The sequence below is a fragment of the Cetorhinus maximus genome, chromosome 11 (assembly GCF_964194155.1).
Source record: "Cetorhinus maximus chromosome 11, sCetMax3.hap1.1, whole genome shotgun sequence".
Lineage (NCBI taxonomy): Eukaryota > Metazoa > Chordata > Chondrichthyes > Lamniformes > Cetorhinidae > Cetorhinus > Cetorhinus maximus.
In genome coordinates, this window is record NC_135889.1 from 55,530,171 (window position 1) to 55,544,885 (window position 14,715).

Consider the following 14,715-nt stretch of genomic DNA (forward strand, 5'->3'; position numbering starts at 1 on the left):
TAATGACTATTCATGAGAAACTACATCAACCTGAAACACGAACCATGTTTCCCTTTCCACAGTGCTGTCTGACCTGCTGAATATTTCCAGCATTTTATATTTTTACTTCAGATTTCCAGTATCTGCAGTATTTTGCTTTTGTACACTCTGGTTTGCCTCCTTTTATTGTTCTTCACCTGGAGCTTGCAGATGTAGGCCCATCAATTCCAATTGAATGGCCAATCAGTATTGAATTCATGTACAGTTAATTAAAGAGGAGAGGGAGGGATTGTGTCCTTCACCGAGGTAGCTACATGTGGATCATAGAAGTAGAAGATATTGTAGCTGAATAGCTTTTACCATTGCAAACTTTCTTAAGTGCTAGTGATGTTTTGAATGGTCTTTCACGATTAAAAGCTTGCTTATGGGCCTCAATTTTTATCATTATTATCTACTAAAATTCACGAAAAATTGTAAAGTAGCTGCTTAAAAGGACCCTGCAACAAACATATGGTCACCAGGTAACATTCTGTTATTTTTGCCATTAGTTGGATGCTTCTGGTTTATAAATGTTTCTTGTAGGCATACTCGTGATCCAGATTACATGATGATTGAGTAATATTATGCTATGTTTCTATTGACAGGGGTTTGATGTGCTTGGAGGCATAGAAAGTCATTTGAAACTCCTTAATTTAAAGTCTCTGTGCTTGCCGGAACTCTCTGAAGAACATAATTCTCTCTGCCAGGCAATCAAAGTTGCAACTTCAGAGTCTCTACAGAAAGGACAACTGCTACTGAGTAAAGTCGATCCCCAAAGGTAGGGAATGTATTCCAGTGAAACTGAGTGGCAATTCTTTACAGATACAGCAGTTTTAGCATAGTAAAATGCCCTAAGGTTCTTTACGGGAGCATTAACAAACAAAGTTTGATACTGAACCATATGAAATACTAGGACATGTGACCCAAAAAGGTCTAGAGAGGGAATTCCAGACAGCTGTCAATGGCGGGGTGACTAAAACAACAGATGCACAAGAGGCCAGAGGTCTGGAGGAACTTCCAGAGATAGGGAAGGGTGAGATAATGGCTAACCAGATTTTCATATTTACTCTAGTTCTAATTTTCATGCTTCATATAAAGTTCTGCCTATTTACAGTGTCACACATACCCTCTAATTTTCATAAAGATGAGATTTATTTTTATGCAACTATTGGAGAACGTCTTTTTCTCCTACTTAACTAAACATGTTCATGCAATATTGCCCAAATTAACTAGGTACCAAGGGCAAGAGTTTCCACTTAAGGTGCAATTGGCGATCTGGGTGCAAATTTCACTCAAAATTGCACTAGTTTTAAGTGTTCTTTCCCTCAGGTTTCTGATCCAACCCATTTGCTTATCACCGAACGTAAAATCTGCCATGAACCAGCAGCGCTTTAGAATGTAATTAATACAAGAAATTGCATTAAATAATATTCATTGATGTATTTAAGAGAGTAATCTGATATATTTTCCTAATTTTTGTTAATGTCCCTGAAAATGGGTTTGTCACAAAAAAGCATTTTTTGCCCATCTAGTTCGCCACCTGTGAGTAACCTGATTTTTAAAAAGCTGAAAATAACTTTATAAAACTGTAGAGAACCATCTGTTAATTTAATTGATGCATAGTAGACAGTTCTTAGCAAATTAAAAAATATATAATACTAAGCTTTTAAAACATGCCTATTACAACCCCTGTGCCTAAAGAGAAATCTTAATATTAACAACTTCTTTGAAGGTCTGCAAATGAGTGTAATTAGTGAAAATTTGCAATGGTGATGAATTCAATCTGGGGGTATGGGCAAATCTGTGGATGAGGCTGGCTTATAGCGCAATGTTTTTTAAACTGGTGCAAAAGACCTCTACAGAGCTCTGGTCCTGTTTTTTCTACAGATAGGAGTTATTTTAAGTTATTCAAAGAAAGTTTATATTGGTAAAAACCTCCTTCTTTTGCACAGAGACCTTACACAAAATAGAGTAAAATATAAAATTAGGAAAATATATCTATCACTCAACAGCCCCATAGCACTCTCATGTCTACCTTCAGTCAGCTGGAAGCAGATTGAAGTCAAACTTTTCAATCAAGTCCTTTTCACATCCTCCACCTCCTCAACTCCCCTCACCTACTCACACCTCCAATCCTCTGTCACCTTCCCCTCTACTGATGATTACTCCCTCTCTCCCTCTTCTTCTGCACCTCCATCATCTCTCCCTGTCTGCCTTGCCCCTGCCCTCTAACCCTGCTTGACTTCAATATTGCACTTGGACTTGAGTCCCTGCTACTAATTATAATTTTGGATGATAGTATAAGATGGACGATATTGGATGAGCTGCCAGTTGTGCACCTTTCCTATCTTCAATGAAAATGAAAATGAAAATTGGGAGAGAAATATAAGATGGGGCTAATCCATTAGCAACTGTTTTATGCTATTGCCCTAAGTTAAAATCATCCCAACTGTGTGCAATATTGTTGAATATAAATAACCCTTAACTACAGTATAAATGATTATGTTAATTTGATATAAATGAAGATCTCTGAAACAATCTAAATTACCAGCTTTTTTTTGCAATTCAAGTGGCAAAACGTTTAGTTTTTTGCCGTCCCCTTTTATCTCAATCAGACTGTAGATTAGTTCATGTGGAGGCCTCTATTCTGAAAGGACGGTGAAACAACAGATCCGATGACACAGTCACTTATGTGAAAGCTTGACTAATCATAATGATGGATAGGTCTTTAAGAGTATCCAGTAACAGTGTAGCATGCTTTAACCAGTGCAGCAAAAAGAAGACATGTCAAGGTGATTAATAGTCAACAGAGCCTAATTACCTTTACCCATGAATGTCATTAACCATATATGAATGCATTGTTGCATCGAACAGGCAATGACCTTCAGAAATTGTTGCCATAGGCTCTGGATTAGGTAAGAGGCTGAATCAGAACAGTGCCATTTACTGCAAGGGCAAATCTCATGTAGCATAGGGCTGACACACTGATAGTTTTTAAAATTCATTCAGGGGATCTAGGCATCGTTGGCTGGGCCAGCATTTATTGTCCATTCCTAGTTGCTCTTTAGAAGGCGGTGGTGAGTTGCCTTCTTGAACCGCTGCAGTCCATGTGGTGTAGGTACACCCACAGTGCTGTTAGGAAGGGAGTTCGAGGATTTTGACCCACGACAGTGAAGGAACGATGATATATTTCCAAGTCAGGATGGTGATTGACTTGGAGGGGAGCTTCTAGGTGGTTCCCATCTGTTTGCTGCCTTTGTCCTTCTAGATGGTAGTGATTGTGGGTTTGGAACACGCTGTCGAAGGAGCCTTGGTGAATTGCTGCAGTGCATCTTGTAGATGGTACACACTGCTGCTACTGTGTGTCGGTGGTGGAGGGAGTAGATGTTTGTGGATGGGATGCCAATCAAGCGGACTGCTTTGTCCTGGATGGTGTCAAGCTTTTTGAGTGTTGTGGGAGCTGCACTCATCCAGGCAAGTGGGGAGTATTCCATCACACTCCTGACTTGTGCTTTGTAGATGGTGGACAGGCTTTGGGGAGTCAGGAGGTGAGTTACTAGTCGCAGGACTCCTAGCCTCTGACCTGCTCTTGTAGCCACAGTACTTATATGGCTAGTCCAGTTCAGTTTCTGGTCAATGGTAAATCCAGGGTGTTGATAGAGGGATTCAGTGATGGTAATGCTATTGAACATCAAGGGGCAATGGTTAGATTCTGTCTTGTTGGAGATGGTCATTGTCTGACACTTCAGTGGGTGAATGTTACTTGCCACCTGTCAGCCCAAGCCTGGATATTGTCCAGGTCTTGCTGCATTTGGACATGGCCTGCTTCAGTATCTGAGGAGTTGTGAATGGAGCTAAACTTTGTGTAATCATCAGCGAACATCCCCACTTCTGACCTTATGATGGAAGGAAGGTCATTGATGAAGCACTGAAGATGGCTGGGCCTAGGAACTCCTGCAGTGATGTCCTGGAGCTGAGATGACTGACCTCCCACAACCACAACCACCTTCCTTTGTGCTAGGTATGGTTCCAACCAGTGGAGAGACTTCTCTTCATTCCCATTGACTCCAGTTTTGCTAGGGCTGCTTGATGCCACACTTGGTCAAATGCTGCCTTGATTTCAAGGGCAGGTACTCTCACCTCACCTCAGAAGTTCAGCTGTTTTGTCCATGTTTGAACCAAGGTTGTAATGAGGCCAGGAGCTGAGTGACCCGGGTGGAGCCCAAACTGGGCATCAGTAAGCAGGTTATTGCTAAGCAAGTGCCGCTTGATAGCACTGCTGATGAGCCCTTTCATTACTTTACTGATGATTGAAAGTAGATTGATGGGGCGGTAATTGGCCAGGTTGGATTTGTCCTCCTTCTTGTGTAAAGGACATACCTGGGCAATTTTCCACATAGTTGGGTAGATGCCAGTGTTGTAGCTGTACTGGAACAGCTTGGCTTGGGGCATGGCAAGTTCTGGAGCACTAGCCTTCAATACTATTGCCAGAATATTGTCAGGGCCCATAGCCTTTGCCCTATCCAGTGCCTTCAGCCATTTCATGATATTATGTGGAGTGAATCGAACTGGCTGAAGACAGGCATCTGTGATGCTGGGGACCTCCAGAGGAGGCCAAGATGGATCACCCCCTCAGCACCTCTGGCTGAAGATCGTAGCAAATGCTTCAGCCTTATCTTTTGCACTGATGTGTTGGGCTCCTCCATCATTGAGGATGGGGATATTTGTGGAGCCTCCTCCTCCAGTGAGTTGCTTAGTTGTCCACGACCATTCACGACTGGATGTGGCAGGACTGCAGAGCTTAAATTTGATCCATTGGTTTTAAGATTGCTTAGCTTTGTCTATCACTTGCTACTTATGCTGTTTGGCACGCAAGTAGTCCTGTGTCATAGCTTCACCAGGTTGACACCTCATTTTTAGGTATGCCCGGTGCTGCTCCTGGCATGCCCTCCTGCATTCTTCATTGAACCCCTAGCTTGATGGTAATGGTAGAGTGGGGGATATGCTGGGCCATGAGGCTACAGATTATGTTTGAGTTACAATTCTGCTGCTACTGATGGCCCATAGCGCCTCATGTATGCCCAGTCTTGAGTTGCTAGATCTGTTCGAAGTCTATCCCATTTAGCATGGTGGTAGTGCCACACAACACGATGGAGGGTATCCTCAATGTGAAGACAGGACTTTGTATCCACAAGGACTGTGCGGTGGTCACTCCTACCGGTACTGTCATGGACAAATGCATCTGGGGCAGGCAGGTTGGTGAGGATGAGGTCAAGTATGTTTTTCCCTCTTGTTGGTTCCCTCACCACCTGCAGACCCAGTCTAGCAGCTATGTCGTTTAGGATCCAGCCAGCTTGGTCACTAATGGTGCGACTGAGCCACTCTTGGACATTGAAGTCCCCCACCCAGAGTACATTCTGCGCCCTTGCCACCCTTAGTGCTTCAGCCAAGTGGTGTTCAACATGGAGGAGCACTGATTCATCAGCCGAGGGAGGTCGGTATGTAGTAATCAGCAGGAGGTTTCCTTGCCCATGTTTGGTCTGATGCCATGAGACCTCATGGGGTCTGGAGTCGATGTTGAGGACTCCCAGGGCAACTCTCTCCTGACTGTATACCACTGTGCTGCCAGCTCTGCTCTGCAAACAATGGCATCAAGGACTATCTACACTTCCTTTCAATACATAAGTTGACTGATGGGGATATATTGCATGGATTGGCATGTTAGGCCTACTCCCTCATAGCTACTGCTCCAGTTTAGCAGCAATCAGATGGGATCAAGTGCTGTGACACAATCACTTACTGGTGGACTCATGTCCACACCTCGAGTTTGCTTTCACTTAGGGCAGAATTGTATGCTGATCGTGCGGGCACCCGCCCGACCCGATTGATGAAATCACACGATTTGACTTTGGGTGAGCATCCCAGCAACATCCCACACTCGTGAGATATTTTGATTGGCGGGCATGCGCAAAACTGCACCCGCTGACAATTAAGAGGGCAATTAAGCCTATTAACGATGCAATTGCCTGTCATTTTTCGTCACCCGTCCAACCTTATGATTCAGCCAGGTGGCCTTTACATTTTTCATCAAACCTCATCCATGGGTGGGATAAGGTTTCCGTGATGAAATAAAATATGAATACATTTCTGTGGGCAGCGTTTTCAGTCGCTAAATTTTCAGGTGATTTATTACGATGCATGGAAACTTTCTTTCAGCTTCTGAAACCTTTATTTTGATTTTTCAGGTCTTCATCTCCCTGAGGCAGCTCTCTGCCTTCAGGGAGCTTTCTCTCAGCGCTGGCCCGCGCCCGCATTGACGTCAGCGCCCACCTTCCTCCCGCCCCCACCCCAGCAGCGCTGGGTTTCTCAGCGCGCGTTTCTTGCTGGCTAGCCATTATTTGGCCAGCCAGCGTGAAGTCACAGTGGGGGCCGATCACAGTCGGCAGTCCGTTCCCCAGCCTATCCTGGGCCTGCCGATTTTGCTGGCCTGCTGACCTAAACATCCTGGCCTTATTTTTTTGCCTGTTGTGTCTTATCCATCCATCCTGCAACCTTCATAATACGAACCTACAAATTAGGAGCAGGAGTAGGCTATTCGAACCCTTGAGCCTGCTTCGCCATTCAATGAGATTATGGCTGATCCCTTGCAATAAACAACAACATTTAATTTGCCTTCCTAATCACTTGCTGCACCTGTATATTAACTTTTTGTGATTCATGGACCCAGATCCCTCTGTACCTTAGAATTCTGCAATCTCTCTCCATTTAAATAGTATGCTGCTTTTCTATTCTTCTTCCAAAGTGGACAAGTTCACATTTTCCCACATTATACTCCATCTGCCAAATTTTTGCCCAATCACATGCCCTGCTTTCAACTTAATCTATCCATGTCCCTTTGCAGACTCCTTATGTCCTCTTCACAACTTATTTTCCTATCTATCTTTGTGTCATCAGCAAATTTAACAACCATACATTTGATTCATTCATCCAAGCCATTGATATAAATTGTAAATAGTTGAGGCCCTGCTACTGATCCCTGTGGCACTCCACTCGTCACATCTTGCCAACCCAAAAATGACCCATTTTTGCCTACTCTCTGTTTCCCGTTAGCTAATCAATCCTCTGTCCATACTAATATGTTACTTCCTACATTATGCGCTCTTATTTTGCATATGAGCCTTTGATATGGCACCTTGTCAAATGTCTTCTGGAAATCTAAGTGCAGCACATCCACAGGTTCCCCTTCATCCACATTATTCTTCCTCAGAAAACTCTAATAAATTAGATTTCCCTTGCACAAAACCATGTTGACTCTGCCTGGTTGCATTGAGATTTTCTAAATGCCCCTCTATAACCCCCTTAATCATAGATTCCAGCAATTTCCCTATGACATATGTTAAGCTAACTAGCCTGTAGTTTCCTGCTTTCTGTCTCCCTTCTTTCTTGAATAGAGGAGACACATTCGCTATTTTCCAATCTGTTGGGACCTTTCCAGAATCTAGGGAATTTTGGAAAATTAAAACCAATGCATCCACTATCTCAGCAGCCACTTCTTTTAAGACTCTAGGATGAAGTCCACAAGGACCTGGGGACTTGTCAGCTTTTAGTTCTAATAATTTTCTTAGTATCCTTTCCCTGGCGATTGTAATTTTTTCAACTTCCTCCCTCCCTTTCACCTCTTGATTCACAATTGTTTCTAGGATGTTATTTGTATCCTCTATAGTGAAAAGAGATGCAAAATGTCTGTTCAATTCATCCACCATTTCCTTATTTTCCATGATCAATTCCCCATTCTCATACTCTGGAGGGTCAATGCTCACTTTACTTTATTCCTTTTTAACTACCTGTAGAAACTCTTACTATCTGTTTTTATATTTCTAGCTAGCTTTCTATCATACTCTAATTTCTCCCTCCTTATTATTCTTTTAGTCATTCTTTGCTGTTCTTTATATTCTGTCCAATCTTCTGACCTGCCACTCATACGCTTTTCCTTTTAATTTGAAACTATCTTTAACTTCCTCAGTTAGCCACAGATGGTGCATCCTTCCCATAGCCTTTCTTTCCCACTGGAATGTATTTTTTCTGAGTGTTCTGAAATATTTCCTTAAATGCCGGCCACTGCATCTCTACTGACCTATCCCTTCACCTAATTTCCCAGTTCACCTTAGCCAGCTCTGCTTTCATACCCTCATAATTGTCCTTATTTAAGTTTAAAACACTAGTCTTAGATCCATTCCTCTCTCCCTCAAACTGAATGAGAAATTCAATAATATTATGATGACTGCTACCTTGGGGTGCCTTCGCTATGAAGTCATTAATTAATCTTGTCTCATTGCACATTACTAGACCAGTGGGTTGAAATACCTTCTGAGCTTTTCCAAAGATTGTCGTGTTTTGTGCCCCTACTCCCTTTATTTGTTTGCATTGCATTACGTTTCATCTACATGCAGTCTTTCTATCCTACCACAAAAGCACTTTTGACAAATTATCTTAAGCTGCACCTGGATGTGTGAGTAATTATGCAGAAATTGAGTGGCATATTACTATTCTGGTGATATTTATAGTTCTTAAATATTTAGTATTAACTTGGAGCTGCATACTGATTCCATTAACTGTTAATTTGACATTAAAATTTAGTTTCTGCTGAATTTCTTGATTTAGTTCTGATAAATGAATAGTGTTGTGCAAGTCTACATTCTATCCATGTCGTATAATGTATACCTCAGACCTCACTTTCTCACATAGCCATCACTAATATATAGCATACACCATCCATCTGTTTGATACATAACCATTGCTTCAAATTCTTTCAATATCATTGGGATACCTTCAACAATACATGTCTATTATTCCAGAATATAATACTTTGATAGTTGTCAGGGAGGTAGATTACTGGAACGTTTTAATGTAGTTTTTATGCCTTCAGAATATTCTTGCCTTAATTGCTAATGAATTGAAATGCTCAGAAAAGTCAATCAAAGTGAATATTCATTGTATACAGCAACCTTTCTTCAAGTTTTATCACGTTTACAGCAACAAATTTCCAGGTTTTGGATAGCTACTCTTAGCTAATAAAGATTTAAAGATCTGTTAACCTGCTTAATGTAATTTCTAGTCTCCAATTACTTTGCACTAAAAACATACTTCAGTATTTCCATAAAAACTGGGCAAGATCTCAATCAATCAATCAATCAATCAGTTAATTCAGAGATAAAAACAGGCACTGCTGGAAATACTCAACAGGGGTCCGACAGCCTCTGTGCAGAGATAAGCTGAGTAAAAGAGCAGAGTTTTATTCTAACAGCTACACACACTTTTGATTCAATAGCGGATTTGCCGTGGCTCCTGAACTCAGGCACAGCATTAGCATCCCACATGTGGTTTCTTGACCAATCAGAGGTGCACCAGATCTGTCAAAGGGAGGATTTCTAGTTAAAGGGACCTTTTCAGAGGCTAGATTGGCTGAGCAGTACATTAATTCCTGAGGCTTCAGCAACCATAGGAATGAAAGGTAATCCAGGAAGGCTACTACCCCCTCCCACCAAACTCCCACCTAGATCTCTGAAGCTTACTTGGAGGCCCTGCTACAGGGGAGTGAAATGAGGTGACGTTTCCCAAGAACAGGAGGAAGATGTCAGCCTCTCCAACTAAGCAGCTGTGAAAGGAAATCAGCAGCAGGTGTTTAGTCCCTCAAACACGAAAACAGTTTCCAAAGAGGCGAGAACTTCAGGAAAGTGTGAAGGGTTAGCAGTATAACACTTTTAGGTGCCAAACCCCACACTCTAGCTTTCCCAGCATTCTCCTGCACATCTCCCCTCAGGCCAACATACTTTGCAGCCCCACATGTTCCTTTCTGCAGGCACCTCCTCACATCCCCACTTGAACAGCCAAACTCATGCTCACCCTCGCTTTTGTGCCTTCTCACACCCATGCCTCAAAGTCACCCTTCACAAATGTTGCCATTCCATTCTCTCAACTTGATCCCTTTCTGACGCTCACAACTCTGCTTTCTCTCTGTGCAGGAGAAGATAGTATAGAAGTCCAGGGAGAGTAGAGAAATGGGTCTGGGTGTAAGTGGCGGGGAGTGCTCCAGTGACAGGCACCTCGATGATCACTGGCAATGTATGCCCACCTGGTCTACTTGTAAGGAGATCTTGTTCCAGGGGGCTGCAGATGTCAGCAACGCTGTGAAAAGCTGACTCTCCTAAGGTGCTCAGACAGCTCGAGAGAGCTGATACTCTGCCTGTACACCCTGTATTGGGGTCCTCGCCTCCTTCCAGCTGGATTTCTGTATCCATCCCTCTGTCCTGTGGAGCCCATGTGGTTAAGGTGAAGGCAGCTTGTGCTGTTGCAAGTACTGCTGGTGCTATTGCTGGTCCTGCTCATCTTGTTCCTCACCAGAGGTGCAAAGTAAAGCTGCACAAGTTGCTCCCTTCCACAGTGAAGGCGAACAACAAGGAAATATAGAACAAGGTGAGTGAAGTCCAAGACAAGTGAACTGACCTCCTAAAAGTTGGCAATGACCGAAATTGACTATCACAAGTCACACACTGAAAGTACAATCTCAGAAGAAGCACTGTGAGCACCAGTCTATCATCTAGGCAGAGCTGCAGCTATTTAGTTTCACAGTTTGAAGGTTTCCCAGCCTGTCAGTTTCACTGAAGAAGCATCTCCCCACTGTGCACTCGTCTGGTTGATGCTAATGACTTCCACACAGCTCAGGAAAACTTTGTGCTGGCTGTTAAACCCTCAGTTGAATAAGCATTTAAACGTTGAAATTATTTAGTCATTGTGGAAATGGAGTTCTGTCTTCACAGCATCATATTAACTGGGATAGATTCAAATTCGATCTGAAAACTCAAAACTAGGCACGGTAGGCCATCAGTCAGCAGCAGCAGAATTGAATTCCAGCATAATTTGTAACCTCATGGTCTAACATATTCCTCACCCCAACAATACCATTAAAGCAGGAGATCAACCCTAGATCAATGATGATTGTAGGAGAGCATGCCAGGAGCATTACCAGGTGTACCTAAAAATCATGTGCCAACCCAGTGAAGCTACAGCACATGCTAAGCAGCATACTATAGACACAGCTAAGCAATCTTACAACCAATATATCAGAACAAAGTTCTGCAGTCCTGCCACATCTAGTCCTGAATGGTGGTGGACAATTAAACAACTAATGGGAGGAGACTCAACAAAACATCCTCACCCTCGGTGATGGTGGAACCCAGCACATCAGTGCAAAATATTAGGCTGAAGCATCTGCAAACATTGTCAGCCAGAAGTGCTATGTGGATGAGCTACCTTGGTCTCCTTCTGAGGTTTCCAGCATCACAGATACAAATCTTTAGCCAATTTCTTTAACTTTGTGCCACATCAAGAAATGGCTAGGCATACCGGATACAGCAAAAGTGATGGGCCCCAGAACCATTCCAACTGTAATGCCAAAGGTTTGTGCTCCAGGTCTAGCTGCACCCCTCACCAAGTTATCCAGTAGAGCTACAACACTGGCATCTACCTAATAATGTGGAAACTTGCCCGGGTATGCCCTCTTTTCAAAAAGCAGGACAAATCCAATCCAGCCAATTACTGCCCCAGCAACCTAATCTCAATCATCAGCCAAGTGATGGAAGGTGTCATTGACAGTGATATGAAGCGATACTTATTCAGCAACGACCTGCTCACTGATGCTCAATTTTGGTTCTACCAGGGCCACTTGGCTCCAGACCTCATTTCAGCTTTGGTCCAAACATAGCCAAAAGAGCTGAATTCCACATATGAGTGCCCTTGACATCAAGGCAGAATTTGCCTGAGTGTGGCATCAAGGAGCCTTAGTCAATTAAAGTTGATGCGAATCAGGGAAGTAATTCTCCACTGGTTGGAGTCATAACTAGTGCAATGGAAGATAGTTGTGGTTGTTGGGGGCCAATCATCTCAGTTCCAGGCCATTGCTGCAGGGGATCCTCAGGGCAGTATCCTCGGCCCAACTATCTTCCGCTGCTTCATCAGTGATCTTCCTCCCTCATGAGGTCAGAAGTGGACAGTGTTCAGTGTCATTCACAACTCCTGAGATAATGAAGCAATCCGTGTTTCCATACAGCAAGATCTGGAGAACATTCAGGCTTGGTCTGATAAGTGACAAGTAACATTCATGCCATGCATGCACCAAGCAATGATCATCTTTAACCATCTCCCCTTGAAATTTAAAGATATTACCATTACTGAATCCTCCATAATCAACATCCTGAGGATTACCATTGACCAGAAACTTAACTGGATCAGCCGTATTTTTTTATTTATTCATGGGATGTGGGCATCGCTGGCTAGGACAGCATTTATTGCCCATTCCTAGTTGCCCTTGAGTAGGTGGTGGTGAGCTGCCTTCTTGAACCACCGCAGTCCATGTGGTGTAGGTACACCACAGTGCTGTTAGGGAGGGAGTTCCAGGATTTTGACCCAGTGACAGTGAAGGAATGGCGACATATTTCCAAGTCAGGATGGTGAGTGACTTGGAGGAAAACTTCCAGTTGGTGGTGTCCTCATGTGTCTGCTGCCTTGTCCTTCTAGATGGTAGCAGTCGTGGGTTTGGAAGGTGCTGCCTAAGGAGCCTTGGTGAGTTCCTGCGGTGCATCTTGTAGATGGTACACACTGCTGCCACTGTGCGTTATTGGTGGAGGGAGTGAATGTTTGCAGATGGGGTGCCAGTCAAGTGGGCTGCTTTGCCCTGGATGGTGTCAAGCTTCTCGTGTTGTTGGAGTTGCGCTCATCCAGGCAAGTGGAGAGTATTCCATCGCACTCCTGACCTATGCTTTGTAGATGGTGGACAGGTTTTGGGGGAGTGAGGAGATGAGTTACTCGCTGCAGGATTCATAGCCTCTTGTAGCCACAGTATTTATATGACTAGTCCAGTTCAGTTTCTGGTCAATGGTAAGCCCCAGGTTGTTGATTGTGGAGAATTCAGTACTGGTAATGCCATTGAACATCAAGGGGCGATGGTTAGATTCTTGCTTGTTGGAGATGGTCATTGCCTGGCAATTGGGTGGCGCTAATATTACTTGCCACTTGTCAGCCCAAGCCTGGATGTTGTCCAGGTCTTGCTGCATTTGGATCTGACATTTGGACATGGCATTTGTCAGGGTTTGTCCCACCAGGACCTTGTAATTTGATAGATGAGGGTGATCCGTTTGAGCCATTTGACTTCATTTGATGTAAAAGAAACCCCTGCTCCCGTGTCTCGTTTAAACTCTGTGGGGTATCCATCCAATTTGAGTTTAATACTCCGAGACTGGTTTTCATCATCATTTACCTCCCTCAGGAAGGCTAGTCCCTTTCCTTGTGGTTCTCCCATTTTTTGTATGTGGCTCTGTGTTTAAATTTTCTTCCTTGTTTTACAGGCTGTTAGCATTTTCAAGTGGCAAACAGCTTTGAACTGATCTATTTTTTCCACAGTTGTGGCACTCTGCACCCCACCCCTCCTCTCACCCCCACCCCCCCACCACCACCACCAAATGGCTGTCGGTGTGCATTTCCCATTGTGGCAGGTTTAGGTTTTGGCGCATTTTCTCTTTTATGGCTTATAAACTAAATGGTCACGCTGGATCCTTTCTTCAGGTCCTCTCCTTCCCCACGAATAAGTGTGCGATTCTGTTCCCTTAGTTCCATTTGCCTCGCAATTTCCATTGCTTTCACTAGTGTTAGATCCTCTCTTGTCTGTAGGAGATCTGATAATACTTTGTCTAGGACCCTAACAACGATTATGTCGCAAATCAGCTCATCCTTTAAGATTCCATAATAGCAGTTCCCTGCCAGCCTATAGAGATCATTGATGAACGAATTCATGCTTTCGCCTGGCCATTGCTTTCTTTTATTAAACTTAGCCGTATCTATTATTAAATTCCAACGGACACTGAAATAATAGTGGAAAGCTTGCAGGGCTACGTCTTAAGAAGTTGAAGGCTCATCAACCTCCTGCCTTGCTATCACATCGTCAGTGATAGATCCTACTGCATAAAGTAGTGTACTGACCTGGTCTTTTTGATCTTTTTTGTGTAATCCTGAAGCAGTTCTATACCCTGTGAACCTTTTTTTTCCAATTGTCCTAGTTCTTGGCCTGTTGCGAGCTTTCTGCACTCTGCAATGGTTCTAGGAATGCTCATATAGATTCCATGCTTCTGCTGAGCCATGGAATTGTTCCTGCTTCTGTGCTACTCCTTGCCGCTTCGAGTCTGTGCTCACTGCTGTCCAGCCTCTGGGCCTATGTCCCAGCTTTTATCTGTTGCTCCCGCACTGTTCCAATGTCTTGGTGAGTCTTAATTTTTTTTTCTTTTGCTCTTTCTTCAAGGATCTCTTTGATTGCCAGGCCTTTATCTTCTTTTTAAGGTTCACTGTGTCTTTTACTCATTGCTACCATGTTTCATTGAGTGGTCAGGGTCTAGACAAGAGGGATTGGCTATTCTTCCAAAGTTGGCTGCCGTAGTCTGTAGTTTCTCAAACCATTACCCTTAATTTACATCAAATATTTACACATTTGGATCTCTACGCAAAGTTGGACCTTCTCCTCCTTCCAGATCTCTTTTACTCTTCTGTCATGTGATATTACATCATTATTACATCAGCACCATCTATGCTTCTGATGTTTACCCTTTACTCTACAGAGGTAACCAACACACCTGCTTTCTGACCTGAATTGGC

At 43.4% G+C, this 14,715-nt stretch overlaps 1 protein-coding gene across 1 annotated transcript in view; it reads left to right on the top strand.

Moving 5' to 3' along the window:
- The window catches only part of ttn.2 (titin, tandem duplicate 2), a 694,778-nt gene that overhangs the window by 84,530 nt on the left and 595,533 nt on the right, over nt 1-14,715 (top strand). Inside the window, exon 8 of the mRNA XM_078552010.1 lies at nt 624-796. Coding sequence (XP_078408136.1) covers nt 624-796 — 173 coding nt within the window. The remainder of the gene's footprint in view (nt 1-623; nt 797-14,715) is intronic.